Source organism: Rattus norvegicus, chromosome 20 (genome assembly GCF_036323735.1).
Source record: "Rattus norvegicus strain BN/NHsdMcwi chromosome 20, GRCr8, whole genome shotgun sequence".
NCBI classification, from domain to species: Eukaryota; Metazoa; Chordata; class Mammalia; order Rodentia; family Muridae; genus Rattus; species Rattus norvegicus.
The window spans coordinates 18,667,499-18,691,357 of record NC_086038.1 but is presented as its reverse complement, the minus strand read 5'-3'; the positions used below and the strand labels follow the sequence as shown (position 1 = coordinate 18,691,357).

At 46.0% G+C, this 23,859-nt stretch overlaps 1 protein-coding gene across 52 annotated transcripts in view; it reads left to right on the top strand.

Annotated features, from left to right (window-relative positions):
- Positions 1-23,859, top strand: part of Ank3 (ankyrin 3) — a 623,484-nt gene that overhangs the window by 533,433 nt on the left and 66,192 nt on the right. For 35 of the 52 annotated variants that reach the window (XM_063279273.1, XM_039098850.2, XM_063279282.1 and 32 more), the window contains 3 exon segments: positions 11,392-11,498; positions 16,157-16,381; positions 19,054-19,208. In XM_063279273.1, the coding sequence (XP_063135343.1) occupies positions 11,392-11,498; positions 16,157-16,381; positions 19,054-19,208 (487 nt within the window). 52 annotated transcript variants of the gene reach the window in all.

The window sequence follows — 23,859 nt, the reverse complement described above, 5'->3', positions numbered from 1 at the left end:
TGGGTCCCTGTCTTTACTCATATTCCAGCTGCAGGTGGCAAGGGAATCTGATGTAAACACCCAAGTGTCCATAGCAACACTGGAAGGCTCCTGGCATCTATTATTCCAGGCTTCCTGTCTTGGAATAGATTGATCGAACTTTAGCAAAATAAAAGGAAGGTAAGCTGAGCTTTCAATCCTTTAAGAGAATAGCTATAAAGAAGTGAGCATCCCTTGCACTTCTGCCCAATTAGGGACAGTGTGAAGAGAGAAGTGGGACAGATGCTCCGCCCCCAACAGATGCCCCTCCCCCTTCACTGCTTGGATTGCCTTCCTACTGCAAACTTCATTTTTTTTTTAGCCTGTTAGCTTTGATTTCATAAACATTGTAGTTTTCTCTCAACCCAGTGAGCTCCCAAATGAGTGATGCGGGACTATTTAACAGCTTTAAGGCACAAAAACTGAGCAGTATTAATCTATTTTAATCCTCTAAAATAATCTGGCTACCTCCCGGCCAAAATCCCCAAGATACTGGCTTTTTTTTCTGCTCCAACTGTTTTCTTCTGGTGTCTCCTGAGCCCTCTCCTCTGGCTAAATCCCCACTTTCTCTCTTTTCCTGCCCCTCCCCAGGCTGGGAGGAAGCTACCCCTATTCCCTCCCTCCCCTGCTCAATCACTGGCTGATCAGCTTCTTTATTGACCAATCAGGGAAAAATTGGGGAACAATGTTTACACAACACTGAGAGACTCTCAGAATAATAATTATAACGAGGCATGGGGGCACAGAAACCAGCATTTGAATAATGCAAGGATAATCTTTACACAGTGTACAATAATATCATATCCACATCAGTCCACATTTTGCCCTCATGACTTTTGTTTGCCTAAGGATGCAGGGCAGACCTTCCAATAGTAACCTGTTTTCAAGGATTAACTAAAGTGCTTTCTAATCAGTTGCCTGCCTGAACGCTGACTGTGGAGATGATTCTGCAAACACTGTTGGAGGCTGTCACAGGTGTGCAGGCATTGGTCACGTCTTCCAGCCTGGCACTCTCTCCGGGATCTCACAACCTGAGATTAAATTTAGGGTTTTTGTTTGTTTGTTTGTTTGTTTTTGGGGTTTTTGGGGTTTTTTTTTTTGTTTTGGTTTTTTTTGAGACTATTATGATTTGTGTGTCATATGATGCATTATGGGCTACTGGACTATTTGATGTCTTAGCCCATAATATGCAAACTGGAGGGTCCTCCAGCACAAAGTGCGCTTGCTTTCTCAAAACCTTGACATTTTCACCAAGTGGTGGTAGCACGTGACTTTCATCCCAGCACCGGAGAGCCAAAGGTAGGCAGATCTGAGTTGGAAGCCAGCCTGGTCTACAAAGCGAGTTCAGGATAGCCCAGTCTACATAGAGAAACCCAGTCTCAATGGTGCTACGCCAATCATTTCATCAACAGGAGGAAAAGCTTACAGGCTTGCTTCTTCTGTGTCTCGCTGCAGCGAACCCCTCTCCCACCATACTTGCTAACTCTGCTATTTCTTCTGCTTATGCAGCCTCTAAGTGGGACTCAGAAAAGGGACATAGTGGCAGAAGAGAGTCAGCTTCAAAGGAAAGATTTGCTAGATAGTCCCCAGGGAGATAAGCACCTGGCCTGGTGATATTTAATACACTGCTTTCTTCCTGGAAGTGCTTGGCCAGCAGTACCTGGGGAATCCATTCAACACCTCACAAAGATGGCTCGGTAAGATTACGGGTCTGTTTTAAGGCAGAGAGGCTGGCATTATGAGTTTAAGTCTGTGGGGTTAGTTAGAGGTGACGTGCTGACGGCTCGGCTTTCAGGCCGGCCTTGGTTAACCTTCTTCTGTTGGACACAGCTAAATTAGATAGAAATCAATCAGATTTGGAAGTCTAAATGAACCATGCTTCATTATAGCTTAAATTCTAGCCTCAGTGTAAGCTTTAGCAGGGCATGGCAGCACACACTTGTCATCCCAGCTACTGGGGAGGCTGAGGCAGGGAAATCACAAGTTTGAGGTCAACCTGGTCTTCAAAATGACAAGCAAAAAGAAGCCAAAGATTTAGCTCAATGGTAAAGAACATCCCTAGCATGTTCTAGGTCCTAAGTTCAATCCCAGTACCAGAAAAAGAAGGGAGAAAAGGCCTTAGAAGGCAGTAGTCATTGATATCAGGAAAAGAAATGCTTTCGGGAGAAGAGAAGGCCTGCTCTGATTTTTACATTCCTGGGTCAGTTCTGTTCCTGCTTTTCATGTTGTGCAGGCTGGACTCAAAATCACTGGGCACCTGAGAATGGCTGAGTTTGAGATCCTCCTGCCTCAGCCTCTTGAGGACAGGATTAGAGAATGCACCACCATCCTTGGCTTGAATCAGGTTTCCTTTTATGGAGTCCACCTCTGCAGTTCCTTTGTTTGCTTTGGTTTTTAAAGCAGGAACCAACATAACCCAGATAAACTCACCGTGTAGCCACCTTGAACTTCGGATCTTCCTGCCCCTTTCTGTCTTTCTTGGGCTGGTATAATAGGATGAGCCACCATCCCTGAAGGATTCCATTTCATAAAAGATTTCATGCTGTTTGTGCTTACTTCCCCCTCTCATGCTCCCAAGCCACCCCTGTGAGTGTCTTTCCCATTGCTATGATAAAACGTTGTGAACAAAAGCAACGATAAAGAGTTTTGTTTGGCTTTCCGAGGTTTCAGAGAGTAAAACCCATTGTGGTGGTTGGGGGCAATGGGGCAGGAGGTAGAGGGGTTGGGGAAGCCACAGTCAGCAGGCATGGTGGCAGGAATTGAAAGCTGGGGAATCACATCTTTAGCCGCAAACACAAAACAGAGAGCAAACAGGAGGTGGGACAAAGCTAGACTGAAGGTTTCCCCAAGAGTTGTAGGGACCTGAGTTCCAGCCACACCAGGAATGGGGACATTGATACCATGAAGAATGTCAGGACCAGCCAGCCTGTGAAGCATAGCTGGCGATTTTATGGAAGACGTTGTTAAATTCAGGCCTAACCACGGGGTTGAGTATGAGCCCAAGCTCATCATTTGCATAGCAACAGTCGAGAAGAAGGATGCAGTGGACTTGACAGCACTGTCTTATCACGGGGAGGTTGCTGAGGGCACCTGATAGGGTCACAGCTGGTGGGGCAAAAAGGCTCACCCACCCACCCGGAGTCTTTTTGTGTGAGAGACTCAGGCTCGATCTGGGGAAACTGATGAAGTCCTCCTGCCCAAGGTCATAGACACCCACGCCTCCTACCTGAGCCACTGCTAATCATCATCTACATGATATCTATGAAAAAATAACAATGTCACAGTCGTTTACAGGCAACCTTGATTATTCTGGGATTCTTTGGAGCTTGGGGAGGCTTTGGGTCCTTTTCCTTCTCACGTCTCTGAAATTTTGCTCCTCCTGTCCTGCCTCAGAAAGGCTCAGGATACAGATGTGTACAGATGTGTACAGATGTATCTGGCTTTCTACATGGGCTTCAGGGGCCAAACTTAGGTCACCTCTAACACCTGTCTCTGCCTCCTGAGTGCTTGGGTTACAGCCAAAGCCTACCACACTCTGCTGAGAGAGGTGTTATCTGCACTTTACAAACAGAAGCCTGGGGCTGGGGAAGAGCTGAGACTTGAGCCTCCATCTGTTGGGTGCCTGGAGCTCAAGTCCTGACTCCTCTGAGGCAGCCAGGTTACCCTGACCCAGTGTAGGGCCTATCTTGAAGCACACTGGGCAGTGGGAGAGAGGGAGGGGAGGAGAGAGGTTCCACCTGACACCAGATTATTTTGTCATCTTGCTACTTGGAAGGCAAGTGCTCTAAACTGAGCAATCTCTGTAGGCTCAGTTTCCACTTAGCCAATGTTGTTCAAACCAGTGGTTGCTCTCCCCTCCCTTTCCCCATGATCTGGAGCGTGCCCAGACCTAAAGTTCGCACAGAGAGATGCAACATTATGTCAGTGTAAGGAGCAATGCTCTTCTGCTATTTATGCCTTGGTGCATTAGGCTACCATGAATTTAAAATTGATGTTATTCTTCACCAGTGGAATGAGTCCATCCAAGCCAAATTAAAATATATAAAGGCAGGCTTATTGGGAAGCTGTTTTGGGGCAGGTTCAATGTTCCCAAGGGACAAGGTCAGGGGAGTTGCCATGGGCAGGAAGAGAGGGGAAGAAGAAGAAAAAGAGCATGTTTGCAGAGGGAGAGAGAAAATTCAGAAATGCAGAGAGACAGGGAGAGACCAAAATGTCTGCATTATATAGAGAAGAGGTTCTAAGAGACGGGTAGCCCAGCCACTGCAAAGTCCCATATAAGGACTGAGGGATGCCGGGAGAACCTGGAAACCAGGTCTGCTCTCGTATGTTAACTATGCACCTCAGCTGCTCGTGTCAGGTCAGAGTCCCCCCAAAAAATAATGATTCTTCCCAAGTTTAAGAGAAATGAGCTGAGACAGATATCAGATAATCAATCCGGGCCTTTGATTAAAGGTTTATTTTTTAATTAGGGGTGTGTGTTTGTGTGTAAGTATATGCGTGTGCATCATTTGGGTGTCCACAGAGGCCAGAGGCATCAGATCCCCTGGAGCTGGTGTTAAAAGCATATATGACTGTATGAGGGTGTTGGATCTCCTGGAACTGGAGTTACAGAGCGCCGTGAGCTGTCATGTGGGTGCTAGGAATTGAACCTGGATCCTCTGGAAAAATAGTCAGTGCTCTTAACCACTGGGCCATGTCTCCAGCCCCATAACTTTTTTCCCCCCTGGGTATTTTTTTTTTTTGGTTTGGTTTGGGTTTTTTCAAGGTAGGGCTTCTCTGGGTAGCCCTGGCAGCTCTGGAACTTGCTCTATAGACCAGGCTAGATCTGTCTCTGCCTCCTGAGTGGTAGGGTTAAAGGCATGTACCACCACCACCTGGTTTCCCCTCCCTGTAGGCCAGCCACTGGAAGTAGGGAAGCTGGAATGGGGTGGAGACCTTAGCAGCAACCTATAGCAGAGAGGAAATCTGTACGTTTGTAGACTTTAGAGCCGCATTCTCAACCTGTGGGTCACGACCCCCTCGGGGATCTCATGTCAGGTAATCACATTACAATTTATGACAGTAGCAAAATTACAGTTACAAAGCAATAATGAGATAACGTCATGGTTGGGGGGGGGGGTCACCACAACATGAGGAACTGTATTAAAGGATTACAGCATTAGGAAAGCTGAGAACCACTGCTTTAAGGGTAGCATTCTCTCTCCTCCGCCCCTCCCCTCTCCGCCCCCCAAGCTCAGAATGGAACGGTCTCAGGGCATAGCAGATCACTGAAGGTACTGAGTAAGACTTAAAACAGCGTTGTGGAAAGCTAATCCTACTGTCCTTTGCTACCTCAGGCCTGGTATATCCTCGGAGTTTGACAACTTTAGGAAGTCTGTAGATAGGATGTAAAGTAAAACTGACCTCCCTAGGGCTAGCCTCCGAAGTGCTAACTCCAGAACCAGCTTTGTTAATGGTTTGCTTAACAATGCACTCCTTTCAAAGCATTACTCGTGATCACGGGGAAATCGGAACATTAGTATTACCTACTCCCTGCCCTACCGTACACACAGGCACAGGGAAATTTTGACCTGTATTGCTGCTGTGAAGTGGAGTATCCAGCCCTGCTCAAGGCCTGGTCCTTGTGTTCTTTGAGGAAAGAGACAGCCTCATGGCTTCCCCCATCCCACCCCCATGCTGGACACCGTCTAGTCTGCTTTGAGGAGGAGGCTCTCCTTGACATGCATTGGTTTAGTGGCCTCATCTGGCTGCTCCCCCAGAAAATCACACTTGCCTTTCCTGAGATTAGAGGCCCTGAGTTTTGGGTGTGGCCTGTTGCTAGGTGACCCATTGGACACTGGTGACACTGGTCTCTCAGAGTAGCAGAGCTAACCGTCCTGGAGAGGAGACTTGATACCCACTCTGGCAGTATGGTAGAAAGCTAATCTTAGACTACCCTACACTACCTCGGGTCTGTTATACACTAGCAGCTGGTCTATACCAGGAATATATACTATACTAGGGTCTGGGATATACTAGGAGTATACACTATATACTTCTGGCACTGAGGGCTAACAGTCAGCACTTGGGAGTGACTGGACGATACAGCCAACTAGATCTCACTCTCTCTCTATCTCTCTTCTTCCTTTTTCTTCCCCTCCCCCCTTTCCTCCCTCTCTTCATCCGTCTCTTCCTTTCTTTCTTCTCTCTATCCCCCCTCTTCCTGCCCCTTCTTCTATACTTAATATTTATTCCCAGATTTGGGCTTTCTGGGCGTGTCCTGGTTTGTAAGACCGACGTGTTCTGTTTATTTCCAGACCTGAGCTTCAGGGTGTGTCCTGGTTAATAAGGCCAGTGTGTTCTTACGCTCTACTCTCCTCTGATGTGGAGGGCGGCCGGGATACTATTTTTGGAAAATATTAAGCTCTTGGAGACAGTGACCTCATCATTTAGTCAGGCTCTGGACTCCCTTGAACAGTGTGTGATTGTAATAACGTCCGAAGATGAAGATGAAGAAGATGATGATGATGTGTTGTTGGTCCCTTTGACAAGGAAGCAAATGTCCCTATGAAATTGGTGTGGAGTTTTTAATGCACTGTCCTGCCACTGTGTGCCAGCCATGACTTTGTGTTGCCAGATTTTTTTTTTAAGTCTCTGAGAGCCTCCCTTTCCTTAACTGTAAAATGAGTGTAATCAAGGTCTATAAGGTTCTGGGGACTTGGAGAACCTAAGGTAGGCAGTCTTCACTTAAGGTACCATGGATTGTCGGAGCACTGTTCAAAAGACGGAAACCAAGGGGATAACTTACTCCTGTCATCCCAGCACCCAGGAAGCTAAGGCAGGAGGATTGCCATGAGTGTGAAGCCAGCCTGGACCATATCGTTTCCGACATAGCAGCTCTGGCTGCAGAGCAAGAATCTGTCTCAGAAACAAAACAAAACTTTTAAGAAGTTAGCACTTTTTGAGAGAACAAACCAGACCTCGGTTCTGGTCAGATGTGTGCGAATACTGAAGGGAGCTGTCTGCTGGTACGACATCCCGTGGAAATGTCTGGAAAGTCCCAGGGGTTGGCCTGAAACTGAAACGTTTTGGGTTTTGTTCTTTCCCTCAATAAATCATCATCTTTGAACAAATAACCTCACATTAATCAAAGTCCTCTGGAGAGAGTAGGCAGCACTTCGCATTTAAAGACGCCGCATTGTAGTTTTACAGTAATATGGCGTTGGTGCCAGGCCATGATTTACAGTCCTGCCAAGTCTCTTATCAACCAGTGAAAGACAAAGACACTGGGAAGATGGGGAAACATGCCAAGGACCACAGGCTGGCGGCTGTTGCCATGGAAACGATACAGTGCAAAGGCGTCCCCCTGAGCTCATTGGGGGTCAGTTGCTGGATGTTGGCTTTGTCTGTACCAAGTGGGCATGCAAACTAATCCCCTAAATACAGGCGCCCTCTGTGCCCAAGGCCAGGAGTGTCCATAGGGTCGTCAGTACCCTCGAAGCAGCAGATGCTGTCGTGAGAAGAGTTGCTGTTTCTACTCGAAGACGCAGGCCTTAGCACAGGACTGTGGATGCTGGACCCCAGCTGTCCCTTCTAACTCCTTTCCTGAAATCAAAAAGCTCAGATAATGACCCCACATTTCCAGAGATGTTGTGAAAACTGGGCCTGGAAAGGTCACAGTCACCTTTGTGTCACCTCCAATAAGTTAGCAGTAGCAAGGGTGGTCTCCCATAGGAGGTGCCAAGAGGAGTTGCCAAATCTAGCTATATGTGGCTCAGTCCCAAAGCTGAATTTTTTCATTTGGCACCACGTTGGTCCTATGAGACCTAGAAGCCGAGGCTCATGTGGCCCCTGCTAGCGTGGGGCTCACTTCCTGTTTGTGGTTGACCTTGAACTCCTATACAGGTGTGTGCTGTTACGTCACGTATATTGTGCTGGGGGGGGTCAGACCCAGAGCTTCGCGCATGCTCGGCAAGGACTCTGCCAACTGGGCTGCATCCCCAGCCAACTGCTTCCGGTTTAGTGGTCACCCAGCAGGTGCTCAGCTTAGCCCTTTACATGGTTCTTGCTGGAGCTAAGGCTGTGCTGGAGCCATGGTGTCCCTACACATAGGTGCTGAGGACATTCTGAAATGGTGCTGGCATGTCTCGGCTCAGTTTTACCGAAACTCTAGCTGTACAAAGTGTGTGGAGACGGTTGGAAAGGAAATTACCAATTCGCGATCTGCCTATAAAACCGCAGGTTTGACAGAGTTGCTAGTATTTTGCTGAGGAAACTTCCCCCGTTGTAAGAACTTTCTGGCGGCTCATATTTAAGTTATTCAGACTCAGAACCACTCGTAAACCAACCTCCATGAAAGGGAAAAGCGGACTCTGAGAAGAAATTATTCTGGTACCCAATATTGGACTGAAACGCTGCCTTTCAGAGGCACGTCAGCACGGGCTCCCCGGTGATGGTCAGCTGTGTTGTGACTGGACTCTGATGGGCGACAGAGCTACAAGAGGCGAGGAGAGGAAGCAGATCTAAGGGAGTGTAGGATCCTGGCAAGTTGGCACATCCCGCCTCGTGAATATTACATGGTGGTGGGATACCTTTCTGTGTGGCATAATTCCTGGTTTTAATTATTAATGTCACCAGTAAGTTTCTCAGAGTACGGAAGGTAAATAATTTACTGTAATTAACAAAGAGGTGAAAGATTATTAATTTATCAGACTAAAAAAAAAAGTCCAAATGGAAAATAACCGAAGGGCCTCAGATATACAATTGTAATTGTCTCCGCGATCCATTCTCCCACCCCGACTCACTTACATCACCAAAAATACTAAAGTGGCTTTGCATTCAGTCCCTGGTCCCTCTCTGACTGTTGGCTGCTGTTATCTCTAAAAGCTGGTCTAAGAGGTTAGTAGATACGGCCAGACTGAAAGTGAGGTTCTCCAGGGGTTCATTGCTCTCCAAGGTCAATCTCAGTTCTGTCCAGTTGTGTAAGATTATTTGTTTCTAAGGTTTATGTTAGCTGTGTGTTCCTGAGTGTGAGTACCTGTACCACATATGTACAGAGTCTTGGGAGGCCAGAAGAGGGTGTCGGAGCCTCTGGAACCAGAGTTACTGATAGTTTCAAGCCCCTGTGTGGATGTTGGGAATCAAACCTGGGCCCTCTGTAAGAACAGCCAGTGCTCTTAACCACTGCCGCCATAGCTTCATCAAATTCTTAACACACACACACACACACACACACACACACACACACACACATGATATGTCTTCTCTTATTAAACGCAGTGCTAGACATTCCTCATTCATTTTTTCATTTTCCTAGGGCCTAAACCCTAACGTACATAGAACCAATTGCTCTACGGAGTATCTGTTCTAAATGTCAGCTCTGTTGTCTTCGAAGGCTGAGGACGTAGCTTGCCATGCAAGTGGTGAGAACCTGAGCCCCAGCCCCAGAACCACATAAAGAGTGAGGCTTGGCATCGCGCTTGTATTCCCAGTGCTGAGGGAGTCAAGAGGAAAGATCCAGAAGGCTTGCCGTCAGCCAGCCCAATCAAATCGGTGATCTCCACTCAGCAAGATACTTGTTTTCAGCTCAAAATCATTTACTATACAGCAAAAGACGACCTTGAGGCCCTGACCATCCTCTGGTGCAGTGGTTCTCAATCTTCCTTATGCCGAGACCCCTTAATACAGTTCATGTGGTGACCAAGCCCCCCACACACACCATGAAATTATTTTTGTTGCTACTTCCTAACTGTCAGTTTGCTACTGTTGAATTGTAATGTAAATATCCGTGTTTGCTGACAGTCTTAGGGGACCCTTGTGAAATGGTTGTTTGACAATCCCCTCCCCAACATACATACACACCCTGGTTCCCTACGGGGTGTGTGGCCATCTCTGTCTCTAGGTTCTGAAATTTCATGCGGATGCAGCTTCGTGGGCACAGTGGTGTCTCTCACTCCTTGTCACACAGTGGATCCTTTTACTCTGAGAACACAAACTTCAGATCTGGAAAAGGACCTTGAGTTGTTTCTTTATTATCTTGTTTCAATTTCCTTCTTTCTTTCCTTCCTTCCTTCCTTCCTTTCTTCCTTTCTTTCTTTCTAGAAGTGTTGGTTGGTCAGTTTGTAGAGCAGGATTTCAACCTCTAGTGTTGATCTTTGATTTCTTATATTTTTTCTTGGCCTCTTAATTTTAATATTCTTTTGGTGTGTGTGTGTGTGTGTGTGTTGCGTGTGTACATGTGAACATGTGGAGCCTCTTTCTGCCTCTGATTTCTTTGTGAGAAGGCCGGGATTACAGATGTGTGTATTGCAGCCTGCTTTTTATGTGGGTTCCAGTCGTTGAGCTCTGGTCAGCAGGCTTGCATAGAAGTTGTTCTACTACTGAGCCATGAGTCCTACCCTGGATGGCCATTTTAATTCAATCAAGTTTTTGTTGCACTGAGGGAAGTACTTTGGAGCCTCCTGAATCTCTGTTTGAAATGCTGGCATGATCTTTGGGCCCATTTTCCAGTATACATTCTATGACTTCATCTACTTTCTCGTGAAACTGTTGACAAGCTCCCACAAGCTCCGTGGGATTTTTCTGGGTAGGCTTTCCACCTCCCCCCTGCACGGTCCCACAGTTCAGCTTCTGTCTGAAGAAGACCGTATGTAGCATGCTTGAGGCTGCCCAACTGTCTGTCAAAACCTTAGTGGGCTTTGTCTCCTTCAGCAGCTGTCTCTGTAGACATAAACACTCATTCTGTCTACAATTGCAATGGTCAAATATTCCCAAGGTAAACATGACAGTCAAGTGCCAGCTTCCTGATCTCCGACTCTCTGGCGTTTCTCTCTCTGTGCACGCTGCCCCCTGATACCTCAGAGTGTCTATGTTCTAATCAGGCTTTCTTGCTGGGGGAGAGACTGTTGTCAGCCACAGGATCCATGGGTATCAGAGTCATCAGGATTGTATTTTGAGAAGCGGGAAGAGATTTTAATTTGTTGGATTAATTTGGGCCGGAATCGAACTGCTGAAAAGCATGTAAATTAATTTCTCAATGTTTCCTTTATCATGCAGACGACACCAGACTGCTTTCTTAGTATTTCCACATGCAGTATTTCATCGGTACACTATATTGATTTTTTTTAAAAATGTTCTTCTCGGGGTTGGGGATTTAGCTCAGTGGTAGAGCACTTGCAAGCACAAGGCCCTGGGTTCGGTCCCCAGCTCCGAAAAAAAAGAAAAAAAAATGTTGTTCTAAGCAGACCCTGGTGTAGACCTCATGAGCAGGATTCCCAAATTTATTATATCAACTGTTTATCCGGACTTCTGAAGAAATGCAGACGTGTCTTGTGTGTCAGAGAAGCCCAGTGTGCCGTGTGGATCGTTGATGTCATGAGCCGCTTTGTTTTCCAGCACCTTCCATTCACGAGGGAGTTTGACTCCGACTCCCTCAGACACTACAGTTGGGCAGCAGACACACTGGACAATGTGAACCTGGTCTCCAGCCCTGTGCATTCTGGGTAAGTGCCCGCACGTCGCTCCTCTTCATTCCATTAGACTCCACTGCATTTATTGTTTAGTGTTCCGTGCATATCGAACACCTTCGTACCTGCGAATACATTCACCTGTGAAATACATGCTCATCAGTGAGTGTGTGGTTTGCATTTGTAAATCATGCAAAAGTATTTTGGGGACAAGTCTGGTTTTATTCCTGAAAGTGGAGCATCAGAAAAACCACTGATTGTTGATACAGCAAAATTTCCTGGCTGTCGTGGTCTTTGAGTCTTTAACATTTCTTTTCAATGGAAAAGATTTAACGCGAAGTTATTTTTCTTAATTTTTTTCTCAAATGAGGCTTTTTTTCTCCATATGCATCTGATTTTTTTCTTCACTCTAAAACTTAAATACAGAGCTCGGGAAGTGGCTCAGTTGGTAAAGTGCTTGCCATATGAGTATGGGGACCTGGGTTTGAGTCCCCAGTACTGTGTGTAATCCCAGAGCTGGAGAGGCAGTGCAGACTCTCGGATCACTGGGTCTGCAGGCCAGCTCTCCCAGCCTAACGGATAAATGCCAAGTCAGTGAGAGACTCTTGAACCAAAAACCAAGATAAACATGGCCGGGGAAACAGCACACAAAGTTGGTCTCTAGCTTCTACATGCAAATACACACAGGAACATGCTCAGCCACCTATGACAACATGCATCTACATACTACACACATGCGCACGCGCACACACACACACACACACACACACACACACACACACACATCAACCGTGTTATTGATTTGCCTCACTGATTCGGTGTCCCCTGTAAACAGGACTCTGCTGTTGGTATCTAGTTCCTATTGTTCGGCATCAGCCCGTGTTTAATAGATGGTTTGTTTTATGCCATGCCATTTTTTTTAAAAAAAGGAACTATAAACTAGAAAGCTTCCAATTGACTTTTGGCACCTTTGGCATTCCCAAAGTAAAGTTGCAATTACATTGTGTTACATTATAACTAGAAAACAATGACTCTTTAAAAATAAATAAATCTACTTTTAAAATGTCACATGCCAATCTGTGTACCCCAGATGTGCTGATAAGAACCACATTAAAGAGTTCCTCATCCCGGTCTCCTATCAGAAGCCTGAATAGTGGCCAACTGTGACAAGTGATCGGTAATCAATGCTCTTTTAGATGCTGGAGTCTTTATAGGTAATTTACTTGTGAGATAATGGATAACCATATCAATGGAGAAGAACAATTGTTAAAATGGTAACTAGTGGTCTGGGAAGACAGCTTAGTGGATACAGCACTCGGGCAAATATGAGAACTGGAGCTCAGATCCACACAATCCTGTGTAAAGCCCGCCACATCAGCAGTGCCTGTCATCCCAGCATCCCTGAAGAGAGATGGGAGACAGAGACTGGAGAATCCCTGGAAGCTGGCTGGCCAGCCAGCCTGGAGTTTGCAGTAGTGAACAACAGACCTTACTTCAAATAGGGTGGAAACTGAGGATTGGAGTGCACTATGGCACAGGCACATACACACAAGAAATACACACACACACACACACACACACACACACACACACACACACACGGGAAGTATACACACACATATATGTATATATGTTATACATAGCATATACACACAGGAAATATATACATACACATACATACATACAAGATATATATATACACACGCAGGAAATATATGTATGTATGTGTATATATATACATATATACACACAAGAAATATATATTCACATATATACACACACGAGAATTATATATACACACAAGAAATATATATACATATATATACACACACATGCAGGTAATATATATATATGTGTGTATATATATATATACAAGAAATATATATACACATATGTAAATACACACCCACAGGAAATATATAATATATATATATGTATACACATACACATATACCCAGGAAGTATACACACATACATGTATATATGTTATATGCATTATATATACACATGATACTAATAAATACATCAGGACCCTTTTCTTTAGCTTCTCTTGGAAACAGGCATTTACACAGCACACATAATGACAGCCAGAGAAGTCCCACTTGGGACCGAAACCCCTGGTGCCAGGCCTGAGGACGGCACTCTGAGCTCCCAAGGCAAACCTTGCTCCCAGGCTGTCCCACAAATGCTAAGTGCCGTGGTTCTGTTTTCTGAGGTTTCTCCATTTGCTCATCATTGACATTGTCTGTTGCTTGCTTCTAATGACCGTACATTAATTTCTCCCATTTGCTTTCTAAATTATTTTGCAGCTACTCGTCTCCGCTGCCTCAGTATGACTCAAGGTGATAACCGTGCCCTTTGTGTTTTTCCTTTGTGTGGCATCCCTCAGTTTAGATGGCGTCCGTGTCTGTAGTGTGTCCGCACCCGTCACCCTGCCATTTGCGAAACTAGACGCCTCCGCATAGCAGCTGTAGGGTTGCGTGTGGGGCTCATTACGTGATCTGAACAGCAGCACGGATAGAGAGGTTTTGAAGCATCACCTTTGTGTGTTTCTCTCTGTTTCTACGACACATGCTGTGTGTCCTTGGGTTTTGCTCAGCTCTCGTCCAGACTGAGTCACAGTGCATCTCACGGTGTCTTTGCACACTCGTGTCCTGCTTCATCTACCCCCATCTTCCCTTGATCTGTTAACGCTATAAAATTCAAGATTTTAGGATGCTAAATGGTTGCAAGCATCAACCATGCGCCATGTACTCTGAACCACCGGGTAGGAGGTTTGGCCATTCAGATCGTCTTAGGCATTCACTCTGTTTATTCTGGTAGTGTTCAGGGACGCCACAGCCTTACATTGGCCCGAGTCACCTTTGTACGCTACCTTGAGAGAGCACTCAGCTAAATGTTACCCTGGATTTCCATCTGCCCATCCACTATTTAGCAAAGTCTTCCCTGTGCCGTTTCTAAGCACACAAAGTTCTGCTCATGGATTGATTCAGCTGACATTGGTCATGTGTTGGCCGTGTGCTGGGATTCTCCTAGGCCCTGCGGGTGCTGTCTGGAGTGTTTTGGCCCAGCTGTAGTCAGCGTGACATCCCTGATCTGGGCAAACACTGCAGTGTGCACTTGTACTCACACAAGTAAGATTTCAAGCCCAGAGTTTGAAGTGAGCCCTCCAGACACCTAGAGATAACTGATTCACCACTAATCACAGAGAGAACCAAGACTCTTCTCCCTGGCTGCTTTCTTATCTCGTTAAAGTGCCTCTGTTGTTGATGAAGTAAGGTTTATCACGGTTTATAATGAGTGTGTATCTAAGCAGATGATTGATCCTTGGAACAGAGAAGGAAAGAGTATTTTTATCGTCTCCTTGTTTTTGAGACGGTCTTTCCCTCTCCTGATTTGAATATTCTAGAGGCAAAAAAAAAAATCTCTCACGATTACTAGAGTAAAAAGTAGCAAGCACACAAAATAAAGGAGAGAAAAATAGTTAATCCAAAAATGTAAGCAAAAGGTGAGTCCGTTCACTGACGGGCAGTTGGATCTGGAAACAATCAACCAAAGGGCTCTCTCCACCTCATTGGCTCGCCATGGGGATGGCAGGCCAGTTTGCCTGAAGAAGTCTCCCTTGCCAGGAAACCAACAGATCACTCAGGGGCTTCAGATCGGTTGATGGGATGTTAGTTAGCACAAAGCTTAGACAATTATATAGAAAAGAATTTTGATGGATAGGATTATCTTTTCCTTAAAATAACATGATAGAGAACTGTAGTTCTTTCTGATGCTCACTCTCTGGTGCTATGGGAATCCTGTGTATAAAAATCAGCTGTAAAAATCAGCGTGTAAGGATGTGTTTGTCGCCCTCTATTTGTTCGTTGGTGTTTACCAAAGTGCCTGTCACTGACAGAGGAGGCGTTCCCTCGACATAGCCACACCCAGAAAAACACTTTCCTTATTCGCCCTGACACGGAGGCAGATGACAAACATAGACCCTCTCAAAAATAACATCTAAGCTCCATTTCTATTACCACGTGGCATATTGAGATAAAGGTAATGTTTTAATAGCCCCTTAGCCTCTATATTTTCTAATGGACGTTGAGCAAAGTTAACCCCTTTCCATCAAAATCTTAGCAAGCCTAGTCACCTGCTCGCATTTTTGTATTGTTTCATCTCAATAAACGTCAAGAGTGTTGGTATGGGTGACTGTCCCTTTGTCTCACAAGTCATGTGTTCTATGCTACGCTGTGGAGTTTCATCCTATGTGTACTGGGGTGAGGTCCCATAAATAAGTTAGGGGAGAATCTAGTTCGAGTAAAAATGACCTTTGATTGTCCTCTAAGCCATCCTCAAAGTCTACAGAGAATGGTGGGCTTTCTTTTTTTCTTTTTCTTTTTTTTTTTTTTTTTTTTGCATCTGTATTCCTTTCATAGATACCGTTAGTTCCAATGAATATCACCGTCCCCTCTCTGTATGCCTCCGCTGACTTCCCCGCCTCCTGGGCGGGGCTTCCTTCCACCGGAAACCCATCTCTGCCCTGAGATTGAGTCCCGTGCATGCCTGATGTGACTCCACTAGTAACTTGCAACTGTCGTTCCAGGGAGGGCATGGCAGCTGCCTTGTCCCGTACTTTGACGTTGAATTTCAAGCTCTGTGCAGATTGCTACTTCCGTCCCTGACGCTGTCTGATCTTCTCCCTACAGGTTTCTGGTTAGCTTTATGGTGGACGCGAGAGGGGGCTCCATGCGAGGAAGCCGCCACCACGGGATGCGGATCATCATCCCTCCGCGCAAGTGTACGGCCCCCACCCGCATCACTTGCCGCCTGGTAAAGAGACATAAACTGGCCAACCCACCCCCCATGGTGGAAGGAGAGGGATTAGCCAGTAGGCTGGTAGAAATGGGTCCTGCGGGGGCACAATTTTTAGGGTAAGTTTCCCCAAGTTTTCGCTTTGGCCCTCTGACCACATATTTGATTTTTTTTTTTCTTTTGTCCTTGTAAACTCAAGACATCAACTCTGAAAATGGCTTGTTGGACCCCACTGGGGACTCGGGTGTGGTGCCAAAGGTCACCAAGCTGCTGCTTTAATAGGCTGCGGGTTCCTTAGCTCGGCCACTGACCAATGCACTTACTAACCGAGAAGCATGCTTTCTGCCCATGGGTGCGTGGATATCCCCCACAGTCTCCGTGGAAGTCAAGGAGCCATCCTTAGGAAGCCTTAGGAAGATGTCACCTCCCTGCATAAATAGCTACCGTGGGGACATGTCTCTTTAACGATAACTGTTAAGGATATAATCCACTGGGGTAGGGTATCTTCCAAGAAGGAAAACTAAATTTGCTTCATTGTCCGAGGTGGTCCTTGGCAAGGCATGTCAGGCTCTGTCATGACGGACAGTGTGTTCACCGTCTCCCCTTCTCGTTTCTCTTCCTGCTGCATGGATGTCACTCAGTAAACTGCACCTTCCCACCCATCCTCCCCCTGTAAATGAGGGCGAGGGCTTGGTTAGCCGAATCCTGCAGCTTGGGCCTCAAGGAACAAAATTTATTGGGTAGGATCTTCATAGACAAGATCAGAATGTGTACAGTTCTCTTTTCCATTGTCAATTCTTTTCTGTCACGCCCATGGTCTTATTCTCGTCCTAAGTTTGTTCTTCTTTCTTTAGTTTCCTCTCTTCTGCTTTCAGTCGATGTGTGTCGCTGAAAGAGACACCCATAGTGGCCTGACTTAATGTGGCACTGCCCCATCCTGTGCTTTCGAAGCATGTGGGACTGACTCACCGCAAGCATTCCTGCTGGCTTGTGCATCTGTCCACCCTCCTTTAATTTGAAATGTTCCTTCTCTGTGTACTTACTAGAACTACACCAACCGTCTCATTTAACCAGTGTAAGAGAAGGTATATGCAGACTTTGAGTCAATGTATGCCACAAACGCTCTGTGTGAGCATGTGCGTGTGTGTGTGTGAGTGTGTGGGTGAACGTGTGTGTGTGATTAGACTTGTGAATCACTGTTATAAAGTGTAATCTTTACAGGCTTTGAGAAGAAAAAAAGAATCAACCAATAAGTAAGATCATTTTGAACGTGTCAAGAATACAAGATATTTAAAGAAACGTGACTGGGGGCAGCCTAGACATTCTGTTGAGCTGTCGAATGTCTTTTGTCTCGCTTAAGTTGAAATGTATCATGTCTTTCTGCTTGTCTGACTGTTTTAGCCTTGGCATTCTGCATGAAAAGCCCGTTATGAGTTGTCCTGCTTGGCTGTCCCCTTGGTCAAAGATCCTGCCTATACCTTCTCTCCAGCATTGCCGAGTGTCCTACACAAAGCCACAGAGAGAGTTTCAGATACATTAACCCACAAAGATCGTATCTTGTTCTCAAAAAATGAAATGACACCTAATGTCCCTTTATAAAGTATGTTTTTAAATTATGGGAAATTTCAGAATGACACTGTTAACACTGTTTCTACTTGTTAAAGAATAAAGGCACTATAAAAACATTTTTTAACTTTGACTTTGTTTATAAGAATTTTGCCAAAAGTAAAATCCTGACATTTATCAGCCTCATTTTAGATGACTACTTTTATGAGTAATCAGCTATGCCTGTTTCATTTGTGGTTCTGATCTTTACGACAGCCTCTCTTTGAGCTGTGCCTTCTGAAGCCTGTATTTGTTGCTACGGTGTGTATGTAAACAGCTAGGTGAAGCCAGGTCATACACAGCCTCTCCAGAGAACAATGACACTGTCTGCTAAGCATCCACAGATATAGCTGCACAATCCAAGCACATGAACCGTGCGTGACTGTGGTCTGCTCGCTCCCGCCCATCTTCCGTGCTTATCCATAATTCTGTAAAACTTAAGAAAATGACTTAATTTGGTAATCTTCGACCTCCTAGCCATTCCCTTCCATCCGTTTGAGAAAGGACACTGTCAAGAGTTAACTTCTTCCTGTGACAATTTCAAACTTACATGGGCTCTTCCAGAATGTTCCAGCATCCCCGTGTAGGTGTCAGGTCAGGCAACGAAGCCACCCTTCACCTGTTTGCAAATGGGACAATCAAAAAAAAACTGTTTCAACTGCAAAGTCTTGCCAATCGTTGGAGGGTCTAGCTTATAGCAGGGTCTATTTTATTTCTGAGAGAAAAAAATAGAGAAATGATCTTCCAAATTAGGGTAAATTCCTTTTTTAAAGAAGTGACTGTGTCCTTTTAACTCATTAGCATCTTCTATAATGTAATGTTATTATGTTTTTTTTTTTTTAATTTTAAAACCTGAACCAACTTTCTTTCTTTATGGCCTATTTCAGTCATGTTTAATTTGAAATTTCCTATTCATATGTGTTTAATAACCGCCCCCACCCCCCCGCAATTTGATGCCTAACACATAGTAGGCCTTCAAGAAGTGTTTGTGAATGAATGATGGCATGTTACTGGGCTTGTAATATCATTTAACTAGCAATGACTCTGCAGCTTTGAGACCATCCCCAACCCAAATGGCACCTCTGACCTCCAGCTCGATCCTGTTGTTGAGACTTTATTTTTTAGTATTCTCCTACAGCTCTGTTTAACTTGCTACAAAAGAAACCATGTGGCTTTTGTTTTCTAGCCCGGTCATAGTGGAAATCCCTCATTTTGGGTCCATGAGAGGAAAGGAGAGGGAACTCATTGTCCTCCGGAGCGAGAACGGAGAGACCTGGAAGGAACACCAGTTTGACAGCAAAAACGAAGACCTCTCGGAGCTCCTCAATGGCATGGACGAAGGTACCGATGCCCCTCGGGTCCGTGGCCAGGGACAGGTGGAGAGCAAGGGACCGTGTGAGTGGGCGAGGTACTGCTCGCACATCCCATGATGCGGGACCCAGGGTCTTCAGCATCTTTTCATACCTAGGGCCTGATTTTACGGTGTCTCTGCTACACTCCAACACCACCACGGTTCAGATGAACGAACGCCCTCACAGTGCCTTAGTTTCTCTTTAGAAGACTTTTTTCTTTTCTTTTTATATGTGTGCGGGCATTCTGCCTGCATGCACTGGTACATGTACCACATGAATGCCTGGTGCCGTGATCCTCTGGTGCTGGGGTTATAGACAGTTGTGAGCTGCCATGCGGGGTCCTAGGAATCGAACCCAGGTCCTCTAGAGGAGCAGCCAGTGCTCTTAACTGCTGAGCCCTCTCTCCAGCCCCAGTTCTGTAATTTTCTAGCCAAATGTATCGATCTTTCCAAGACCTAAGAAGGCCTTTTTAGTAAAGAGAGAAACATGAGATAAAAACAAATAAGAACCAGTGGGAGTCTCTAACATCTGCCTACAGGGAGAGCATTTACAGTACATTTTGGGGATTTTCGTTCTATTTTCTCCTAGGTTACTTAAACATCTTTCATACATTTTTCATACGTTTGGGCCACAATGTTTTGTTTTGTTTTTTAAGTTTCCAAGCTGGTTGGAGTCTATGTATTTTACTGTCTTAGTCTTTGAGCCACTGAGGCTCGTGTGGGGCTGTTCGCTTCTTTCACACATATTTCCTTCTCGGGAGCATCAGGAGGTGTTAAGACAGGGTTTCATGGACCCCCTGTAGTAGCGGATGACCTTGAATACCTGATCCTTCTGTAGTGGATGACCTTGAATACCTGATCCTCCTGTCCTCGCCTCCTGGTGCCAGGACTATAGTGCTGATACACCTCCTTGAGGTTTTTGTAGTGCTTAGAACCGTTTCCCTTTTCCTTAGTAAACGGTGTTGTAGAAAGAAATCCCAGCTAACGGTCACTGTGACTTGACTTCCTAAATGGAGCAGATCCCACAGCTGTTTTCCCGGAACAGTGAAGGTCTGTTCCTTAAAACCAAAATCGGCTCTTTTATCATTTCCTTCTCCGTGTTTGGGACTCATCCACTGGGGCCTATTGTGGCTTCAGACTGTGGACTTCTCCCTCCAAGGAGGGAGACAGATCTGGGATGTTCAAGGAATGAGCGAGCCAGTGCCTAGGAGATGCAAACTGTTCTTTTTATTTCTATAGAGTTGCCATTAATATGAGTAAATGATTACGTGAAGCCCTTAGGAAGTATAGTTCTTAAGCTTTTAATGAATATCAGCTATTGTCACCATTGTTTTGGTCTGTAGAAAAAAAGCGTCATACCAAAAATTTGGTATGGGTTACCGTGCCCATCAACCGTGCAATTTAAAGATGCCTATACCTCAAGGTGGAAAGGACACTGTTTAGAGAGTACACTGGAAAATGCCTTTCATGTGGAAGTTTCTAGAGAAAGTAAAGCTCACAAGCTCAGCAATCTTATTCTGTGATGGATGATGATGGTGGTGGTGGTGATGATGATGATGATGGTGGTGGTGGTATGATGATGGTGGTGGTGGTGGTGGTGATGATGATGATGATGATGAGGTGGTGAGTGTTTTACCTGTGTGTACATCTTGGTCCCCGAGGAGGGAGTGAGCCTCCCTGTGGATGATGGGAATTAAACCCAGGCCGTGCCCTTAACCACTGAGCCAGCTCTCCAGCCCCATCTTATCCTGACGTACCAGACCACACAGCAGACATTCATAGATGCCAAGTGGATCTCCCAGTTTGCTTTGCTAAGCAGAGGGAGACAGCTGAAATCTAGAGTTATAGCTTTATTCCACTTGTTTTCGAAGTGCGTGTCCAATGAGTCATTGGTGGAAAGTTCTAGAAACTTTCAGATTTGGTCCAATGAGTTTTGGTCAAGGTTGAGTCCAGAAAAGTCCTTGTAGGTCAGATCCCTCCCATGGGTGCACATTAGCTAAGGCGTGCGTGCATATCACTGCTCGGCCGGGAGACTTTCTTACCTCCATTTTTAAAGACCAGGTCCCTTTTCCTTGAAGATTCAAATTCAAGTTCTCCCTCCTGTGGAGGAAGCGCTGAGCAGGGCTGGCAGAAGTCCATGTCTAGGAAGAACTCATCAACCCCCCACCTTCCCCGACCCCATTCCACCCCCACCCCGAGGAGGCAGCAGGGCATACCCTGTACTCAACCAGGTCTGGTCAACAACAACTGGACTCCATACATTGTTTATGGCCCCTAACACATGCTAATTATAAATGTCTCACATGTGCGTGCGCGCATGTTGTGTGTTTGGTTTTTCATAACAGGGTTTCTCTATGGAGCCCTTGCTGTCCTGGAACTCACTGTGTAGATCAGGCTGGCCTCGAACTCAGAGATCCACCTGTCTCCCAAGTGCTGGGCTCAAAGTCAGGCATCGCCCCCGCCCTGCTTAAGTGTCTGTTTCTAATGCTCCCTTCTCCACAAGTGCATTTCATGTATTAGTTTAGAGTCTGTAGTCAAATAAATTGGTCTTCCTCCATGTGCTTGCTGAAAATATTAATCCTCGGTGAATTTAGTGCTGTCTTAGTTAATATTTCAGTCTCCTGATTCTACTAAGCAGGACAGTTGTGGGGGTGGGGAGAGATGCCCAGTGGATAAAGCAAAGCATTTGCCATGCAAGCACGGCAGTGTCTGGGTCCCTAGAGCCCCACAAAACCTGCCCGGGCCTGCCAGCTGCCTGCAACCGGAGCACCCAGGAAGGCAGACTGACCAGCTAGACCAGCCAGAGTTTGCTAGCCCCAAGTTTAGCAAGACATCTTGCTTCAAGGAAGTAGGGTGACTAGGCCTGACCTCAGCTTCAGGCCTCTACATGCACACACACATAAACACATGTGCTCGCGCATGAGTATGCACACCCCAAAACAAAACAAAACAAAACAAAACAAAACAGTTATAAAGATCAGTGGCCTTTATTGTTTCAACACATGCCCACAAAATTAACTGCTAGAATAACTTCAAGGAACCACAGGTCCCAATAAAGGGCTAATTTACCCAGTGCAATACTGATGTTGGCATCCATCTGTGTGCCCTGCCACTGACGGTTGTGTGTGTTTGTAACCAGTCTCCTTACGGCTCATGCACCTTGTGAGGACGCCTTGCAGGTAGCTAATGGGCAGAGGAAGAGATGGGGATGTGGAGTCTGTACAGAAACGCCCGCTTCATAGAACCACGTGTTCACTCCATGTTCATAGTCACAGGCCTCGCCTAAGCCAGACATAAGAGTGCTGCAGTCTGAGACTGGTCTGAAGGCAAAGGGGGTGTTTCCGCCTAATTTGTTCAGGGCTACCATTTGTAGGTCAAGCTCTCCACCTGAATTAGCTGTATCTTCTCCAAGGGACCGTTTTCCAAATGCACACACCAGTCAAGCACTTAGCACGACCCAGTCCAGAAATAGCAAACAGAGGTCCATCTGCAAACCCTGGGCTCTCGCGCCCCCAGCTGCCTTTCTGTACTGTAGGCATTTGCCTCTGTATATGCTCGCCGTGGTGCTGGCTACAGGATTGGGAGTCACCCAGAGGCAAGCACCCAGGCATGCCTGGGAGGTATTATTTCTTTAGTCTTTGGGCTTACCTGTGAGAGAACCTCCCCCTTTAGGTAAACTGAAGTTTCCTCAAATTGAGTGGCGCTATTCCCTGTGCTCATAGGTTATATCAGAGGAGAAAGCTAGCAGAGCGCTAATATTCACTGTTCCCTGCTTCCTGACTGTATGCAGCTGCTTTAAACTCCTGTTACTATGAATTTCCTGTCATGATAAACGCTGCCCTTAAACCATAGGTTAACATAAACCTTACTTCTATGCTTGTGTGTATATGTGTCTGTGTCCAAGTGCCCTTGTGTGTCTTTGTGCGCACGCACACGTGTGTGTGTGTGTGTGTGTGTGTGTGTGTGTGTGTGTGTGTGTGTGTGTTTCCATGTGTCCTTGTGTGTGTCCGTGTGTGTCCATCCCAGACAAGTCCCTTGGGTATCCTGATCTATCATGCTACACCTTACTGCCTTGACACAGGGTCTTGCTGAAGTTTGAACTTTGCCTTTTCGCCTAGGCTGACTGACCAGCAAGCCCCAGCTCCCCTCCTGTCTCTACCTCTCACCCCACCTCCTGACACCCAGGACTGAGTTTGCACAGGCAGTGCCTGGACATGCCAGGCTTCCTAAGTGGGTACTGGAGAGCCCACCTCGGGTGGCCAAGCTTGCACAGCACCACCTTCCCTGGCCCCTGCCCCCATGATTGTTAAGTGAGCCAGAGTATCAGTGGTTGTGGCAGTTAAGCAGGCACGTTAGCCAAGCTGTAAGGAGGTAAACTAGACTGACACCGTGTCTGTCTGGGTGGAGCAAACCTGCCCTTAGCAACTCAAGTTTCAGGTGGCAAAGCAGTTTTCATCCCTGGCAGCAGACAGAGATCTTATCCAGGTCTTTGCAGAAGGAGAGATGCTACAGATGGGCAAACAAAAATTAACAGGCACACATCCGTCAGCAAGCACCATGCACTGTCAAGTTAATGAAAACCTTAATAAACTCAGCGCTTCCAAAGTCCGGTCCTAAGAGCTATTTGTAGTTCTGTCAGAC